This window comes from Pararge aegeria, chromosome 7, assembly GCF_905163445.1.
Source record: "Pararge aegeria chromosome 7, ilParAegt1.1, whole genome shotgun sequence".
NCBI classification, from domain to species: domain Eukaryota; kingdom Metazoa; phylum Arthropoda; class Insecta; order Lepidoptera; family Nymphalidae; genus Pararge; species Pararge aegeria.
Window position 1 is genome coordinate 9,602,457 of NC_053186.1, and position 18,814 is coordinate 9,621,270.

The 18,814-nt window shown below is 35.6% G+C and overlaps 2 protein-coding genes across 5 annotated transcripts in view; both read left to right on the forward strand.

Annotated features, from left to right (window-relative positions):
- Positions 1 to 372: 372 nt before the first annotated feature.
- On the forward strand, positions 373 to 8,152 carry LOC120625390 (GPI mannosyltransferase 3). Of its 3 annotated transcripts, none has more exons than XM_039892431.1 (10): positions 373 to 398; positions 740 to 1,011; positions 1,477 to 1,702; positions 2,383 to 2,530; positions 2,948 to 3,076; positions 3,474 to 3,626; positions 3,924 to 4,025; positions 5,628 to 5,807; positions 6,383 to 6,608; positions 7,111 to 8,152. In XM_039892431.1, exons 2-10 carry the CDS (start codon positions 748 to 750, stop codon positions 7,198 to 7,200), a joined length of 1,518 nt encoding a protein of 505 aa, XP_039748365.1. In that variant the 5' UTR covers positions 373 to 398; positions 740 to 747; the 3' UTR covers positions 7,201 to 8,152. The 3 variants fall into 3 exon arrangements, with proteins under 3 accessions (XP_039748365.1, XP_039748367.1, XP_039748366.1); XM_039892433.1 differs by lacking the exon at positions 373 to 398 and adding an exon at positions 475 to 480; XM_039892432.1 differs by lacking the exon at positions 373 to 398 and adding an exon at positions 483 to 510.
- Positions 8,153 to 13,084: 4,932 nt separating this feature from the next.
- The window catches only part of LOC120625388 (hemicentin-1-like), a 44,423-nt gene continuing 38,693 nt past the window's right edge, over positions 13,085 to 18,814 (forward strand). For both annotated transcript variants that reach the window (XM_039892428.1, XM_039892430.1), the window contains exons 1-7: positions 13,085 to 13,376; positions 13,705 to 13,937; positions 14,561 to 14,683; positions 15,427 to 15,516; positions 16,243 to 16,383; positions 16,850 to 17,015; positions 17,817 to 18,001. In XM_039892428.1, the coding sequence (XP_039748362.1) occupies positions 13,121 to 13,376; positions 13,705 to 13,937; positions 14,561 to 14,683; positions 15,427 to 15,516; positions 16,243 to 16,383; positions 16,850 to 17,015; positions 17,817 to 18,001 (1,194 nt within the window). In that variant the 5' untranslated portion in view covers positions 13,085 to 13,120. The remainder of the gene's footprint in view (positions 13,377 to 13,704; positions 13,938 to 14,560; positions 14,684 to 15,426; positions 15,517 to 16,242; positions 16,384 to 16,849; positions 17,016 to 17,816; positions 18,002 to 18,814) is intronic.

Genomic DNA, 18,814 nt, shown 5'->3' on the forward strand with positions numbered 1-18,814 from the left:
AACTGATGCTAACTGTTCTGAAATAACATTTAGTTTGACGTCTACTTGACAATTGACATCCATTGCGCTGACGTCATCATAGGCACAGACGTTTAAAATCTTCATTACTCATAAATTGTAGGAAAACTACAAAAGTACATGTTTTAATGCTTAATTAGACAACTTTGTTTGATAGTTTTATAAATAAGGGCTATTTAACAGTAATGCAAGTGACGCAGTAGAAGTGATATCAATCTATGTATTATTCGTTTGCTGTATATTATCGATATTTAACGCAAATTATACCTGATAAAATCGGAAAGCCATGTTATAAGCGTGCATAAAGACAACACTATTTATGACTATAAAATATAAATTGATATAATCACCGCGGCGGCGGTGGTTTATTTTTTTACGAGGTTAGTTATTTACAAAATTGATGTCTTTCACATTTATTTACTTCAAAAACACCGGGAAACGTGTTAGAATTAACAGCGATAAGTTAATTACCCAGATTAATGTAACATAACGGTAGTGTTAATTCATCTTTTGGCTTTAATTATGGGACGCGTTATTTGACGATACATAGCAACTTTCGCTTTTTTCATATAGTTTTCATCTAAAAATCCGATTTGATTCGTTACTTGTCATATGAAACAGTAAAAGATATGCGTTTTTGACAAGTGTTTGATGGAAAGCCGGGCGTGTTATAGATATCTATTTATAGATAGTAATATGTAACCTCTTTTGGTTATTTTAGGCGGGAGAATGGTTTGGGAAAAGGGCCTCAGGCCCACGCAGGTCATAGCGGTGATATTGGCTGTGCGGATTCTGTCAGTGTTCCTGGTGCAAACTTGGTATGTGCCGGATGAATACTGGCAGACCTTGGAGGTGGCTCACAAGCAGGCGTTTGGCTATGGCGCTATGACTTGGGAGTGGCAAGCAGGGATTAGAAGTTACTTGTACCCTAGTGTTGTGGCAGCTCTATATACTATTCTGAAGTTTACTGGCTTGGACTATCCAGTAGCTGTGGTATGTTATTAAAGTTTTTTTGTTTTCTAACAAATTGACATTGAAAATGGCACCATTGACACACACAAATTGAATAGCAAAACACATGATTGGTTCTGCTGTATGTCATGCAGCACAGGTCCAGCCATGATTAGCTAGCAGTTAATTTGTCAGTATTGTGAACTAGTGAACTAAACACATGCGAGCATACTTCACAAGCCACTCCCACTGAGGCTTTGTTTTCCTCAGGGGCTATTTTTGAGCAGTAGTTATGCTTTTATGTTTTTTTTAGTTCACTTTATACTTACCAATAACTGTAACTATTCCTATTTAATCCATCATTATCATCATCATTCATCATCATCAACATTATGAATGTCCCATTGCTCCTCTATCATAGGAGAAGTTTTAAAGCATAGACTTGCACGCTGGTCCAATGCAGTTTAGTGGGCTTTGATTATCACATATTAGTTTTTCTTATTACAGGTAATACTACCACGAATTTTACAAGCTGTATTAAGCACAGCTGCAGATTACAGTTTCTATAAATGGTCAGGAGGCAGAAAGTGGGCTTTATTCCTGATTCTAACCTCCTGGTTCTGGTTTTACACCTCAGGCAGGACCTTGTTGCAAACTTTGGAGACTGTGCTAGTAACAATAGCCCTGTCTAAATTCTCATTTAAAGATGGAGCCAAAGGATTTCATGAGAAAGGTTTGTTGATTACACTAATTTAATTTTAACTTGCTTAGCAAGTTTGTTTAAATTTGTTTAAATATTTTATGGTCTTGCTTTCTGGATAAAATAAACAAAATAATATACACCTAAAACTTACTACACATAGATGGGTCCCTAATCTGACTGTTGAAATTATTATACTTTCTGAAAATTATTATATTTAATACTGCAACTACAACATAAACAGTTTTCCGTCACCTCTCCACACAAAACTGACTATTTTGAGTTGAGTGTCGCTATTAAAAAATTAAATATGTATAAAGATTTATACTGTTAAAATTTATACTTAAATTATTCCATTAATAAATCAGTTTTTTCACCTAATTTGCTTTTGGACTTAAGTCTTAATCTAGTGCAAAAAGGGTTATTTTGTGACAAACTTCTGTAGATATAAGTCGACACTCATTTTAAATATCTGTTAGACGGCAATTGGCCGCTGCCCGGAGCAGACCTGTTCCAAATTTGACTAGCCTGAGTGAGCGATTCTGAATTTTAACACAACTGAACTTTATTGGTGTGTGAGTGAGGTCCGTGCATAAGTAGAAGTGCGTTTTGATGCTTATCAATTTTAGAAACGCGCCCTTAAGTCTTGTATTACAATTGTTTTTTTCATGGGTCAATATTTGAATATAGACGGTTTTGTATATGATTTACAGAGGACAGTGGATGGATTTGGCTGGCTTGCCTTACAGTGTTTATAAGACCAACCTCATTTCCGCTGTGGGTAGTTCTTGGAATTTACAATTTGGGCACAACCAATCAGGATAGATTAAAATTGGTGTTGCAAACTTATATACCCATTGTGTAAGTATAATTGAAATTATTTTTTTTACCTTATATCTTTTTATATCCTAGTACACCAAATTGTATGCATTGTGTGAAATTATTCTTTTCAATTTTGCTTTATTTTTATGCACAATCATCCTTAAGCAAAGAATAGGACTTCGATTTAATATTGATGTTGTCGCAGAAGTTAGTTTTATGCAGGGACTTCACTGTACAATAGAATTCACACAAGTGAACTACAATAAGAAGATGTACCTGTAGAGTGCCAATGAGATCTCTGCTGTCTGTTTGTCAGTCAGTGTGTTTTTACTTATTGACTGTTATTTTTACATTATGTGTGTATGTATTTTTACTGTTTTATGTTTCATTTGGGATCTTTATAAGAAACCTTTAATTGTGTTACAAGTGACCAGTGACTTCATTGTGTCTCCACAGGCTGGTCTCAGGTATAGTGCTAATTGGCATAGACTCGTACTTCTATGGGAGACCGATCATCACCCCCTGGGAGTTCTATAATTTCAATGTGATCCAAGATGTATCCTCGTTTTATGGTCAACATTCATGGTGAGTTTCTTAATAATAATAACCTATGACTATCTATCTTATTGTGGTAAATTCCACAGAATCCGGTTTGCCCCATTCTTACATCATCCTCTTCCTAAATAGCATTAAATACTGACCGTAGCAGCTTTATTGTAGCCTTGCAGCATGACTTTCCACTGGATCTAAAGCATCGTGCTAGTATTGGCCATTCACAGCCATCATTTAAATGGCTTCAGTACTCACATGTACGGTCAAACTTAAGTTTCTTACAATGTTAGAAGCTGTTCCATTGTGAAGGTCAAATGTGACCATGCAATGCCATGTTTTTTATAAATTTTTCAATTACAATAATTCAAAACTAAAAAAATCTTGGCATTGCAAAGTTCAGCTTAGATGTAATATGTTTGTTTTGTTGTAGGCACTGGTACGTAACCCAGGGTCTTCCAGCCATGCTGGGCGTCAACGTAGTACCCGTTCTGTGGGCCATATTCACCATACTGAGGAGACCCAAAGAGAATCTTGTTGGAATGCTCTTGCTGATTGCTGTCGCATATCATGTTGTTGTTCATAGGTAAGAATTATAAGTGAAACTTACAATCTGTCAACTCGTAACACAATCTTAAACAAGAATGGGAGTATGGTGTGGTATTTTATTGTTTGTTTATGAAAATTATTAATTTCATATTGGCAATTGTCATTTAAAATAATAAATTAGCATTTGTTTTGAGTCACAACTTATTCAAAAAGCATGATAATAACACCATCGTTGGTCTATTTTCTAGAACCTTCTGTACTATAACAAAGAAGGCATGTGACCAGCAATGGGACATTAATCGGCTGAGGATGACAATGATTATTTTTTTTTCAGTTTTGTACCGCACAAGGAGTTCAGGTTCATGCTGCCGTTGCTGCCCATCCTTCTATACATGGCTCAAAATGTTCTGGTGCCTTGGAGCAGGAAAGCTAAGAAGTAAGTCGCTTGTAATTTGTTCTAGCTGTTCTTACTAGAGTTGTAGCTGGAGAGAAAATTATGTCTATCTTTTTCTATTTATGATAGAAAATGAAAAAATGCTTTATTGTCATAAAGAAAAACAAAACAGAATCAAAAGTACATAAACATAACACATAAAATATTTAGAAATTTTGTTTTATTTTGCACAGATAAAAAGTTCTCCTAACAGTTCTCCAAACTAGTTGAGACTGTGTCTCGGAAAACAGGGCTAACCCGCTAGATGACATAGTTTACTACTAGAAATTAAGATCACTTGTATGCCCAAGTACTCGTGGTTGTGTTTGTACGTGTCATAAGTGTCAATGTCAGAATTATGTGTGTGTCAGTGCGTGTGTGTGTGTGAGTGTGTGTATTTGCGTGTGTGTGAGTGTGTATTTGCGTGTGTGTGTGTGTGCGTGCGTAAATGTAACTATGATAAATTGGTAAAAACGATTTTCAATTCACCCAATAAATTATACTAGAATATATCATTGTATATATCATTGTGATGAGTGGAGGAAGTAGTAAATAGAAAAACTAGACTGAGATGGTGATAACAAAAAAAACCTGGCTAAGTTTGTTGTGGGCTCTTCTTTGACCAGGGCGCGTTTGGAACCCTCCTGAAGCTTTAGTTTTAAGTTAACGAATGCAGTTATCACCATCACTAACATTAGTGTAGCGTGTTAAATGTATGAACGCTTTATAAGTGCCTGTAATAAGGTCTACATACATAAAATATTTTTGAATTTTTAATTTTTTATAGTAATAAAATCTTATTTGGGAATATGAAACACCGATATTACAAATCACAACTAAACTAACAAAACATTCTAACTTATAATTAAGAACAAACAGTTTAATAAAAAATAAATAATGTATGTAGACATATCAAAGTCAAAGTCAAAAATATCTTTATTCAAGTAGGCCCACAGGTGGCACTTTTGATGCGTACATAAGAACCACACGGTAGTGAGATGATGGCGATAACCACATTCGTAAACTTAAAACTAAAGCTACGAGGGTTCCAAACGCGTCCTGGTCTAAGAAGAAGCCCACAACAAACTTAGCCGGGTGTTTTTTTTTTTTTTGTTATCACCATCTCACAATGTCATTTTAAATTATTAGAAGAGCAACCTGGCTAGAGCAATAATTTACACCCAAGCTTTTTTATCGTTTACGTAGTCCTTTATACTATAATAGGACTTTTCTATAAGCTTACGTTTAATACAAACTTTGAACTTTTTAAGAGACATCTCCAAGATGACAATTGGTAGTTTATTGTAGTTTATTTCCTTTATCTATGGAGTTATCCTGTAGTAGGTTAACTGCAATAAAATTAATACAGCCTTGTAATGCTCTTATTTATGGCTGCTTATCCTCATCATGCCATATGGATATCAAAATAAAAAAGATTACTTTTTCAAAATTTGAACAAAATCGTATATAGATAAAAAAGCAGAAAACTACCAAGTGCTTGCGAAATTTTTTTGCGAGTTAATTGAATGCCAACAAGAGTTGATGAAGGAGAAATAACAAGGAACGCAAAATCCGACAATTGTAAAAAAAAACTTTTTTTTTCAGATGGCAATTATACCTGACAGCGTTAGTTTTGTTACTCGGCAACATAGTGCCGGGCATGTACTTTGGCTTGATCCACCAGAGTGGGACCGTGAAGGTGATGCCTCTACTGCGAGAAGCCATTCCTAACAACCGCTCTTCAATATTCTTCATGATGCCCTGCCACTCTACCCCGCTTTATAGGTGAGTGACAACCTACGATGTTGTTACCCAGCCAACCGCATTAGATTCCATTGTGGCGTTTTTTTAAGTAGCATATGCACATCTGATTTGATGTGACTGCATCATTTCTGATGGTAAGTGATGATGCATGCTAGCAACATTAGGGGTATGGCAATCATGTTAACTCATACTCCTAATCGGTTTCACCATGGCATTTTTCGGAATTTCTATGTCAGTAACTAGCCAAGACCGAAACCTCTCACCAGACAATACTAGAAAAAAATCATAAATGATAAATTTTCAAATGGGGATCGAACCTAAACTTGCTACTACTATCTTTCTACTTTTATATCTTAAAGGTAAATAAATATCTGCTGCACTATAACAAAGATAAATAGTGCAGTTTCCTTGTCGAATTTGTTCAAAAGTAATATATGTTTTGGAATTTCGAATGTTTCCCTTGTTGCCAGTATTTAAAGAAGAACTTAAAATATTTATAGTCTGTTCATCATAACTTGACACATTGACTTATGTTTATCGGACAAAACATCTTTTAAGTTTTGTGATGGACTACATACTATAGAAATATTTTTCAGCCATCTCCACGTAAACGTTACGACACGTTACCTAAACTGCGACCCTCCGGCGCAAGGTGAAATGTACGAGTCCGAAGCGTTCTACAACAACCCACAGCGGTGGTGGCGTCTGGAATATTCCACTCGGCAGACCCCCACCCTCGTGGTGCTGTTCGACGTGCTGAAAGGAAGGGTCGAGGAGTTGCTGAAGGACTACCGTTTGATACACACACTACCTCACACACAGGTAAACGTTAAAGAATTCTGAAATCATGGGGTATCCAAGATATTTCCTTCTTCGTGGGGTTCGTGGGGAGAGAAATTCAACCTCACCTGCAGGGCTAAGCCACAGGCAGGAGGCAAAAATTACATCCCCTGTCAGGGGATATTATTGATGTGTCCACCCGTGTACGTGGAGGACGGGAACAGGGAATAGGAGAAGTTTACCCCTGTAACCTGGCGGAGAAAGGTCTCTACCAATATCATATTTTGAAGAAAAATTGTAAGAACACTAGAATATGGCTAGTTTCGGGGAAGAAAAAAAACGGCTATTTAAGAAAACGCGCTGGATATTTAGATGATGAATATTTTAGATGATCCAATAGATCAATAATAAAATATTCAAATATACATAAAAACTACAAACTGACAGCTTTATACACTCGTATATTCATTTTTGTCCGTTCAGGAGTTTCGTCGTACTTTACTCGGTTTGGTAATATATTTTTTAAAGTACAATTTGTTTTTAGTTTCCAGAAGGCGAAGTCGGGGAGAACGTACTAGTTTATCAAAAATTAGACGGCCGGCCGAAGGTGCAAGCAAGTGACCAGCTAATGTGAGCCTTGGTGGATCCAAACTAAAAACCCTAAACTCAATTTCTGTTGCAGCAACCAAATGGACTATAGGCCGTTCTATACACACGTGGTATACATTCGAATGGAATGCTTCGTCGAATACACTTGATATAAGCAGTATACGAAATCTAGCAGAAAAAATGTCCGGTTTTTGTTTATTTTACTGATAAGTTAATCTGTTGAGTGATGAAAAACTATTCATTACATGTATGTCCTTACTTAAAATACGATATCCAGCCATTTTTATTGCATTTTCGGACATTCATCTGTTGAGTGATGAAAAACTATTTATTACAAGTATGTCCTTGCTTAAAATATCATATTTTCCATTATCCAGCAATTTTTATTGCGTATTCGGATTTTAAGCACTACTAGCTCTCAATTTCTTAATGAGAACTTATTTTTCACAGGCAGTTTGCCGACTGACATCAAGTTAAATATTGTTCGAAGATTTATTGTGTCACTTGTACTACGTTAGAGGTATTTAAACACTTAATCGAGTTTAAAAAGAAGGAGGTATTCACTTCGGAAGTGTATTTTTTGTGTGTGTATGTATTTCACGGGATAATTAATATGTCTGTTAATTTTGAAACGATTTTAATGTGCCTTTTTTAATGAGTAGGGTTTACACAGTGTTTTTATTTAATCGTTGAACATCGACACCCCCGTTTATTTATCTTATTAACTAAATATTAAAAAAAAACAATACACAGGTGAAAAAAAAATAAAAAATTAATTCGTGCAATAAAAATCTTGAAAGCAGCTGATCATATTAAAGATATATCTATATTTTTCTGCTGCATGAAGCGACCTTAATTGGGTGAATTGATATCGCCGACGCACACCACCAAACTATTGGTAATTTTTTCTGTTCATCAACAAAGGTGTTCCTATAAACATTTTATATAAAACCCAAATGGGGGTGAAATTTAAACTGTATACCGGGGTGAAATTTATTCTCACTCTTACTATGCTTTTTGTCGCTATACTGCTTTTTTTTCTTTATTATTTTAGAACGTAAACAATCGTTTCATCACTTTTTAGTATAAAATATCACTTAAAAACTAAATAATAATCCTAAAGGCCTGGTGATCCGTAGATAGACATGCAAACTACTGGATCAACTAAGCATTTGAAAACCATTTATCCTCCTTGTCTCATTACTATTCAGTAAATAATTTATTTTATCAAATTACTTAACTTAACTATTAGTTAAGAGTTACACTAGGAGATCCGATAATACACACAAAAGTAAAGCCTATACAGGTTTCGACATATAGGGCGCATCATATCACAATAAAGCGTTCAGTGAAACCATTTTTATCACATATTTATGAAAACTTTATTACTGCATTATGTATTTTAATAAAAGAAAACATGTATAATATACATACACTGTATGTAGATTATGCATGTTTTTTAGTTAAATAAAAAATACCAGTAAACTCTAGGCCTTGTATAGTTCCTATCACTAAACCACTTTTGTTCTACAACTTTTCAAAATTCAGCGTTAAGTATTTCATAAAAAAAATGAACTTGTTATTTCTGTAAAGTGACATAACACTGTGACACCAAATACATGTGATCTGCGAAACAGTCACCATAGTCCACTGTCCCTGTTGCCAAACCGTTGCGAGCACGCACGATAGAGTCGTGGTTCGCACGCTGTTGCCGATGTTCCATTGCATAGGACGAGAGCTATCTGGTATTTTTTATTTATCTCTGAATATATGTATTTTTTCGGTGGTGATTTCTTACTATGTAATGATGAAGGCCTGCCATAAAAAAAGGTATTTATCTATGTACCTAATTCAACATTTGACGATTATATTTAACAAACATATGACATGTATCGTGTAATTAAACATTGACGAATATCTTTGTAGTTCTATGTCTGATATTTATCAGTGTAATTAAACAGTTGACATTTATCTGTTTAGTTTAACTATTGACATTTATTTTCCCAATGCATTTTATTGAAATAGATGTTTTATAGCGTAGTGCTTTCAGACAATGTAACTTTTACAATCAACTGAAAATGGAATTTATTGCGTACATAATAATAATTGCGTAATTTTGTTGTTCGGTTATAATGGCTTAAATATGATTCAGGACCATATGTCCACCGACACCTCAGTGATCGCTGGTTCTCCTCATTTAAACACAATAGCCTACTAGAAACAACCTATAAAATCTCAATTTTCGTTGTTTGTGAAAGTTACGAAGTTAACTTTAATTAGAATATTATAATCTGTAATAATTAATAAATATTTGTCCAGAATTATATTCAATACAATATTTTAAGTATAGATAAATATATGTACAAATTTATTTTGTCCGGTGACGCGGTTTTATATAGGTTAAGTTTAGATGTAATTCACAAATGAGACCATCTGTTATTTATGTCTAAGGATCTTTACAGGTTGTTTCCTAAACTCTTCGCTACCTTCCATAATTGCATTTTTAAGGCTATAAATAAATGCTTGTCTTGTTTGTTTCGTTTAAAAGGAAATATTGCAGGCCGTTTTCCTGAACTAAAAACTATTCGATGCCCATCTATAGGCAAGCTGAAATATTTTTTCTTCAAAATAAGCGCTCTAGTTGATCGGACATAAGTACTAAGCTAGTGTTACTCCATCGACTAGGCCAAATCTAATCAAAAATTTAAAACAAAGTAATATTAATCAAATAACGCTGCAATTACTTTCCTTCTAACCTGTAATGTGTGACGTAATTAACACATGATCCCCTAGAAATGAGAGACTAATAATTTAATATAAGGTTTTGGAATTCTGTTTGGTAAATTGAATAGAATAAGTATTATATTATTTTTTAATTCTCCTAAGCAAAATACATCTTATCCGTTTACACTACTAAGAAGTGAAACTTTTTTGGTTTGTATTGTTATTGCTGCTTTCGGGGCATAAATACCGGTTTATCCGGTTATCAATACCACATTTGGAGAATAAAATAAATAATTGGTATTGGTCGTAAAAAGTACGTCTTTACCGTTTTATATTTTGGAACAGTTTTTTTTTTTATTTTGGAAGCAAAGTTCAAGAAAGTTGTTGAACTTAATGCCACACTAGAGTTTCATGTTTCACACCCGAAAGAAGTTTCACTTCTAATTAAATTTTGTTGTGTTCAAAAACTTTTCATTTCTGTATACCATAAACCAGTGTTACATTATAAGTATTTCATCTGGGTTAAAACAAATCCTCGAGAATTTCATTCATCAATACTTTTTTGGGCCGTGGCTAGTTTACCACTCAAGCGTTTTCGGTGACATGCCGCGCAGAATCTGATTAGAGGTATGGTTTAAGGCCACTACCATCTTGAGTTCATATTGGTTACGTTACCACCGTTGTAACCGCAGTCAAGGCCTAACTTGTTTTGGGATAGAACAATTGATCAATTCCATTAACAATTCACAAGACCGATCATTGAATCAAAACTATGAAAGCATTTCATACCATACCTTTTCTTGTTTCCAATCTCAAGTACGGTACGAACATAAATATTCTTTTTATCGTGTAAAATTGTTATCTTACACAATAAAAACAGCTGGGATGATTAAAAATGGCGATGAAATACAAATGAAAATGGTTGTATACCAACGCCTTTCCAATCGTCCTAGGTTTTTAAAAAAATTAAACAGATTTTTCCTAATACAGGATGACTAATTGTTTTTGTAATAAACTTGCCAAAGCTAAACAAAAATAGATTAGAAATAATTTATTTTACCGTAGTCAATCGCTAACATGTAACACGTCCTTTTGTGCTACCACCGAAATATATTCACAATAGATTTTTAAAATTACTACTGAATTAGATAAAAAATGTTTAATCTGATAAGTTGTACAGTAGACTGCACTTTAGTGTAAAAAGTCGACTTCATTTCTCGGCTATTGGTTACTTCCTTTAGTTAAAATGGGTCGCAAGAACTACTGGCGACATGCGGTATTTTAAATCGATGGTGGCCAATTTAAACAGCGAAATGGTTCTTCGCTTTTTTATTTCTCTAATATTTTTAAATTTTTTATAGACAAATTTTTCACGCTTAGGTCTAAGTTATTATGTAATTTGCAATGTTTTAAATGTCTTCGAATCGCAATAAATTTAGATTGAAAATTTTTCGTGTTGTCTTATATTTTTTTGAATTGTAAGATATTTTTAAGTATGCAGTGGTATCCAAAGAGTTTCGGACAGGACTGACAAAACAATGGTTCTGCCTAAATTTACTTCAAAGGATACTCACATGTGCCTTGCTCAACGCGAAAGACGTGTATTTTAAGATCCTATTGTCTTTTTTAACAACTTGATTGATATTTACAAAATATATTAATTAACATCTAATTATACTTTATTTGTAATATTTATACTTTTGACCAACGGTTTACGTATTTATTAGTTTTATATTTTATCACTTGAACATTCATAATTTAATCTTGATGAAAAATTATTTCAACTTTTTTATAGTTTAGTATTTTTCGATATCACTACTTTCATAGTGCTGTGACAATAAGGGTGGATAACCGTTGTGCCAAATATATTAGAAATATAATGTTTCGAATTTTTAACTGCGTTATATTCATATTAATAGTGTCATTGTTTTGAGCCATACAATATAATCAGGTGTACAACGTCTTTCCGGCGTTTTTTTTCTTTTTGTTTCTGTTGAAAACTGGAAACGGTAAAACCATTTGATTGTAAAATAAGTTTCTTGATCCGATGTTGAATCCATTTGATTGTAAAATAAGATTCTTGCTCTAGTGCTGCTTGTGCTGTATTTGTTGTGTTCCAAATCCAAAACCCTAAAAAGCAATGAATAACTCTACGTTGCATTATTGGAAAAAAATACTTATTTATGAATTAAACACATATTTCAGCTTCAAACCGCGTTAAGAAAAGACAGGTTAAGCTTTTTGGAATGGAGAAAAAGGTCGCTCTTTGAGTTCGCATAACGCCCTTTTTGAATTCGCATAACGCCCATTTTTCTGATATACAGCGTTGAAAAACGAAATAAACTCCTCATCGCTTAGTTTATCTTGGTCATGGTTAAGGCTCGGGCATTAAAAACTGTTTTGATTTCTTTTTTGAACTAAAACACTATGAATGCGTTAACCGTTTGTGTAATTAGTAAGAACAATTTTGAGCAATTTTACTAGGTAATTAATATGTAGTTATGTTGTTTTTTGTGTAAGTAAATGATGTCTTCTATTTGAAGTGTGAATTTTAATAAAGATTTTATTTTTAACTTTGTACTTTTCTTTATTAGTTTTAATATAAAATGCTTTAAAACTTGTATATTATATATATGTATATTACTATATATATATATACAAGTTATATACATGTAAATAATTATACAAGTTATTGAAGTTTCAATATTTCTTTCAATTTAAAATTATCTTATGAAGGAATCAGTTGCAGATGTAACCTACACTGACAGCAATTTGTTAGATGTGTTTCTTGCATGCCCTGTCATGCTTTCTTTATAGGCGATGTTTTTCAACTTAGCATTAGATAGGGCCAATTTCTAGGCCCATTAATTGTTATGAAATGGCGACCACGCTCTGAAAACTCGTATGTTGATAACTCACATTAATTGACTTGCGAAAGATCGTGCAGTTTAGAAAACCTAGTGATCAATGTCTAGGTTACAGATGGCTCGAATCTTTTCCAAATTGAAACAGCGGTCTAATAGCGGAGACCTTAGAATTCCTCCATATTAAATAAAATATGTAAAGATATACTAAAATTATTGACCGCCTCTTAAGTTTAGTATTACGCGTGTCATCTTAACCCATATCGATAGCAAAGTCAAGGGTCACCGATAACTTAGCTAACCGTATAACTTCCGTCACAACAGACGTGACATCGAAAACGATGTTCTAAATTTAAAATGGGCGCGAAATTATTTGCTCTTTCTTTTATTTTTTTTAGTTCATTTTTTAGCGTAGGACTTCAAACCATCCAGCTTAGTAAAAAGTTAGTGGAAAATGATAGAAGGGGTAGTTTAGTGTTTGTTTTTGATACTACAGGATCCATGTTCAATGACTTGCGGCAGCTTAAAGCAGGGGCTGAGATGATCTTGAAGACAGCTCTTGAAGAGAGTCACGTTATAGCTGATTTTGTGTTTGTGCCTTTCCATGATCCAGGTATGTGTTAGTTTACTTACCTCTGCGCGGTACAAGCTTCATTCTTCAATTGAGAGAGGTATATTTAGAATAGCACTTTTCCACTGCAATGCTTCAAAAGGTATAAGTGGTAATGACTGACAGTCTAAACTAGCGCTAGGCAAAAAGGTGAAGGTCAAAGTCAGCCACCCATACTGTAGCCTTTACGTTACGATACGTTTTGAACATTTCAATCACTACTGCAGTTCGATGTTTAAAATAGGGACGGGGTTGCATTCCCGGCCAGTTGCGATTTAGGCAACTTTCCCATCTATACCAACAAGCGTTACAAATAACAATATTTCTACAGGTGTTGGCCCAGCCACCGTCACCAAAGACAAGGAAGTCTTCAAGAAGGCATTGGCTAGCATCGGCCGAGTGTATGGAGGTGGAAATTGCCCTGAGATGACCTTAAAGGGCATACAGTTAGCTCTGAATGTCAGTCGACCGCATTCGTTCCTCTACGTGTTCACCGACGCTTCGGCGTACGACCACAAGCTGGTCGGGGAAGTGCTGGATGCTGTACAGCGGCAGCAAAGTCAGGTTGGTTAGGTATTATTTGTCTGATGGGAGGCGCATACAAACAACAAGTGCCGCCAAGCGGTAGGTAGGAGCCACCGCGTTTAATATTATAACCTCATAACCCCGTGTTTGGTGCCCTTCGGGATAATGGAATACAACATTCTGTACAATCACGAACTTTACGAATTTTTAAAAGCGCTGAATGTCGTCAAACAACGTTAAACTCTTAAGAATTCTATCGGCGGGACATGTGCAACGCATGGAAGGGACGAGAGCCCCAAAGAGGTTGATAGAGGACAAGTTGGTGGGCTGAGGACGACTTATTAGGGGTCGGTGGAGTGATGGAGGAGAGAGGGCTGTAAGGCTTTTTGGAGTTCGCAGTTGAAAGAACTGCCTACCTCTGATGGACAATTTTTTTCAATCCAAGGCCCACACAGGACTGCAGCGCTTTGGTGATGATACAGTTTAATATTATCAACACGTTTTAATAATCGTTATAGGCAATAGCCCTCAAATGAGCATTGGGGAAGCGAGGTGGGTCATGGCTGATGTTATCTCTTGTGAATGTGGAGCCATTGGCTCAGTTACTAATACCTTAAGTTAAGGATATCTGATGAACACAGAAGTTAACTATAACATTGCAGGTTGTCTTCGTCCTAACGGGCCACTGCAATGATTTGAACAAACCGACTTACAGGGTGTATCATCAAATCGCAACCGCTAGTTCAGGACAAGTGTTTAACCTGAACAAAACCAGCGTCCATAAGGTAACATTATTCTATTGATAATTTCTGGTGCATGGATATGTTTAACTAAATAGACTGGTCTAAAAGTGGTGCCATCGTTTTCAGCGTGTTTTTGTGGAAAAGTACAGAATTATATTTAGATTACTTTTGGGATATCTATACCTACATTAGAATCGACACCAATGCCTCAATATAAGACGAAATATAGGTAAATTACGCTGTTACAAACTTGAAACTTCCCTCCAAAATATACTTACCTATCTCTAATCATAAATGTTACCTATATTGTAGTATTTATAAAATAAATTAAAGTGGTGCAAATTATATTATTAAACGGAGAGGTAACGCTGTTTTGTCCTGTGGTGCCCCTAAACTGCTACACCTAACTTTGAGCTCGTTAGTTAGGTCATCATCATCATCATCATATCAACCGATAGACGTCCACTACTGGACATATGAGTTCCAAATTCCACGGGTTCGTGCCGGTTGAATCCAGCGGCTACCTGCGAAGCGCTTTATGTCGTCTGGCCACCTCATTGGGGGTCGACCAACGCTGCGTTTACCAGGGCTGCCATTCCAGCACCTTGGGACCCCAAGTTAGGCAAAATTCCTCGTTACGCTTGGGATCTGTCCCGGAACCCGTAATATAAGACATAACATTACCCCCATGTTGACAACTACTATTATCGCTTTTGTAGATATCCATTGAATATGGCCTAGGTCGAATCGATATGAAATTATAATTGTATTTTAAATTTATTTAGGTGCTTGACTTTGTGCGAAGTTCTATAAAGGGAAGGACAGTTAACCTCGCCTCTGCCGTCAACCCTCCAGGATACAATTATACTCAAGAGGTAAAATACAATAATCATTTTTTTATTGCCTCGAAACATAATTATTTTTCTAAAATAAAAGTAGTCATAGTTACCCTTATAAAGTTACCTGCCAGTGAAAGTCCAGTCAAAATTGTTTCAGCCGTTTGGTACCTAGATTAGCCTAACCAAACCGAAAGACAGACAAAAATTGTTTTTGCCATAAGTATAATAGAGTAAAGTAAGTAAAGTATATAAAGTGCACTCTATATACTTTCATACAATGCTTTTGTTGTTTATTACCCCTGTACCGACACTTCAATTTCATATCTACTTCAATCCAGTATACCTACTAGTAATTGAACCAAGTACAAGTAAACAGCAATACTTCACAGGGCATGCTAGAAACACCTGCAACGTGCCACGGTGTCATTCTATGTCCATCAACCTAAGGCGTGTTAAGCCTCATGTTATCATTATCATCATACCATTCTTCGTCGCTGAAAACGATGTTCAGCGGCTCAGGTGTTTCTCTACTCCGAGAGCTCGTACCACCCTCAGGGCATTATTATTTTGTACTAATATCATAAATGCTAATGTGTTTGTTTGTTTGTTTGTCTCTCCTTTACAGTTTAACTAAGCAGCCGATCAACTTTATTTCAATAAAAGAAACTGTTCCCATTTGTAAAAAATCGTGTTAAACGCGAAGAACGTTGGCAAAATTACTTTGAGTTTAGAACCAAACGTTCATACTTGGATTTGTTGCAGATTCCCGTGGACAAATCAGTGGGTGAAGTAACTGTATCGGTGTCTGGTGCCAAGCCTCAGATCAGAGTCGTGAGTCCCAGCGGCGAGGAACTGACAGGTCCGCCGAGACTTGTCACCACGCTGGATTTATCTGAAATTATGGTAATAACAGTTAAAATTATAGTTAGGTTACTTCAGTGATTAAATATGTCGCGACTGGAATGGCAGAGACAACCCAAACTTTGCTTCACAGTCTACTCTATTCTAGGTCGGATCTAAGCCTTATACAACGTGTAACAGAATTACGAAATAATATTGAAAGATGCATGAGTATATTTCATAAGGAACAACCCGTCTTTTGATTTAATATTTATTAAATCGATAGAAGTTTATTTATTTTTCCATACAATCGAATTCAAAACATTCTAAGTAATTATTCAATTTCCATGGTAACTAAATTAGGGAATAAAATGTGTAATGTATTCTAACTCATTCTCTCCCATATATTTGTGTTTCTTTCTATATCGTGACGCATTTTCGTTTCATCGAGTTTCAAATCACAAACGTTCACTTCAAAACCCTTTTGTTATCAATAGGACAGTTTACAATTAAATGTTAATGATAACAGATAGTGAAAGTACTAAAGCCTGAGCCTGGAAATTGGAGCATCACTGTGGGGAGTGAGAAAGAACATTCGGTAAGGGTGGTTGGCTTGTCCAACCTCACATTTCAACATGGCTTCTCTGTCCAACCACCTAAATCTATGGATGAAATCAGCTATCGTCCATTAAAAGGTAAAACTTATTTAAATTTTTTTAAAGTTATACTTCTTTAGCGGCGTTAGGAAAAAATCATGCGAGTGAGATTATACGATGTAACGAAATGCGCGCGCATATGGTTACACGACTGTAAGAGGGTGAACGTTGTTGCGAAACCGAGTGAGAGGGGAATAAATCGTCCGCCAGCTCACTTTTTACAATGCGCGCGCACACCGTCACAAAAAAACTGACACCCTGAATTTACCTATAGTCGACATTTTAGTTTTTCAGGTTCAAAAAATGGTTTGACAGTGTACACTTTCAATTGTTTAAGTCTGCGGGCTCATTCCGGTTATTTAATTGGACAAAAATCTCAAATTTCAATGTTCAGTGAAACTTGGTGGCCCAATAATGAGATAACCAGATAATGCTTTATAATAATACTTTCAAGGTATTAAATACCTATTTTCTAATGTTAGTGTCGTTTTCTCTACAAACGTAGAATAAGGCGTAAAATAAATTATTTTTAAAGATTTTTATCTTGTTACGCCAAAGAAGTATAACTTCTAACGTGTGTACATAAGTACACACACGTTTTTTTAAATCAACTTACGGCGGTTTCCCAAATTCACAAGACTAGGTACAGTGGCCGTTGGATCAGGAAAGTTCTAGAGTGGAGGCCACTAACAAGCAAGCGTAGTGGGAGAAGATAATTTTTTATCCTTTCCCCGGGGAGATAATGGTCTCCCGCTCGTGTTAGTCGTGCTCTAGGTGAAACACGGCCCCTTAAGATGTAGCCTACACAAAAGGTATTGAGATATATTGTGTAATTTTCAGGTACATACAACCACATGCTGATATCTTTGAACGGCACTGACGCTCCTCTACATATGGATCAAATACAGTTAGTGAGCATGGGAGGCCAACCTTTGTTTGAAGTGCCATTAAAGGAATTGGATAGAGAGAGAAAGATATACCAGGCGGATGCCTTTATACCGCCTGATGAGTTCTTTAACATAGCTGTAAGTATGTTATACAGTTTGTTTTAGCAATTAAAATATCACTTTCTTTGCTGGTGAAGGAAACCAACCTGCATGCCTGAGAGTTCCCCACAATGTTCTCAAAGGCGTATGAAGTCTACTAATCCGCAATGGCCAGCGTTGTGGACTAAGGTCTTAAACTTACTTATTCTAAGACCCGTGTCCCGTAGTGGGCCGGTAATGACGCTGATGAGGAAGAAAATGTCTTAGACAACGTACAAAGAATTTTACCGAATATTATCCATTTGAATGAACCTTAAACGAGCAAAAAGTTATTATTTCGGAAGCATAGCTGATGATCACTTTAAGTGTTGTAAAAGTGTCATTGGGGGCACAACAGCTCACCATGACTAGATCCAGGTTTCGACGACATCGGGGAAAATGGGAGACATCGAGCTAAGGAAGCCTTTTGCGAGGGCTCGTACCTCGGCTTAGGTCGACGGTTCGAAGTTTGGTATGGTCTGAATGAAAAAATTCAAAATACAAATTCAAAAGAGTGCTTATATACTAGATAGTTTAGTAATAATTGATCCTCGTCTGGCCCAGTGAAGTTTAGTAAATTACACTTTGAGAACAATATGGAGAACTCAAAGGCGTGCAGATTTCCTCAAGCTGTTATCCGTCACCGTTAGAGCAAGTGGTATTAAATCGGATAAATTAACATAAAAGAACAGCTAAAATGTGTGTCTCGGATCGAACTCTGTCTCCCCTAGATGAAATCTAAATTCCTAAATGCGGAATTCTATGATATATTATGAAAATTAAGCTTAACTTGCTGTACTCCGCGAAAAGCAG

Excerpts from the sequence above, each read along its gene's own strand:
- LOC120625390 (XM_039892431.1), top strand. The coding sequence starts at position 748 with ATGGTTTGGGAAAAGGGCCTCAGGCCCACGCAGGTCATAGCGGTGATA. Across the intron at positions 1,703-2,382 it reads CAAAGGATTTCATGAGAAAG|AGGACAGTGGATGGATTTGG; the intron begins GTTTGTTGATTA and ends TATGATTTACAG. Across the intron at positions 3,627-3,923 it reads TATCATGTTGTTGTTCATAG|TTTTGTACCGCACAAGGAGT; the intron begins GTAAGAATTATA and ends TTTTTTTTTCAG.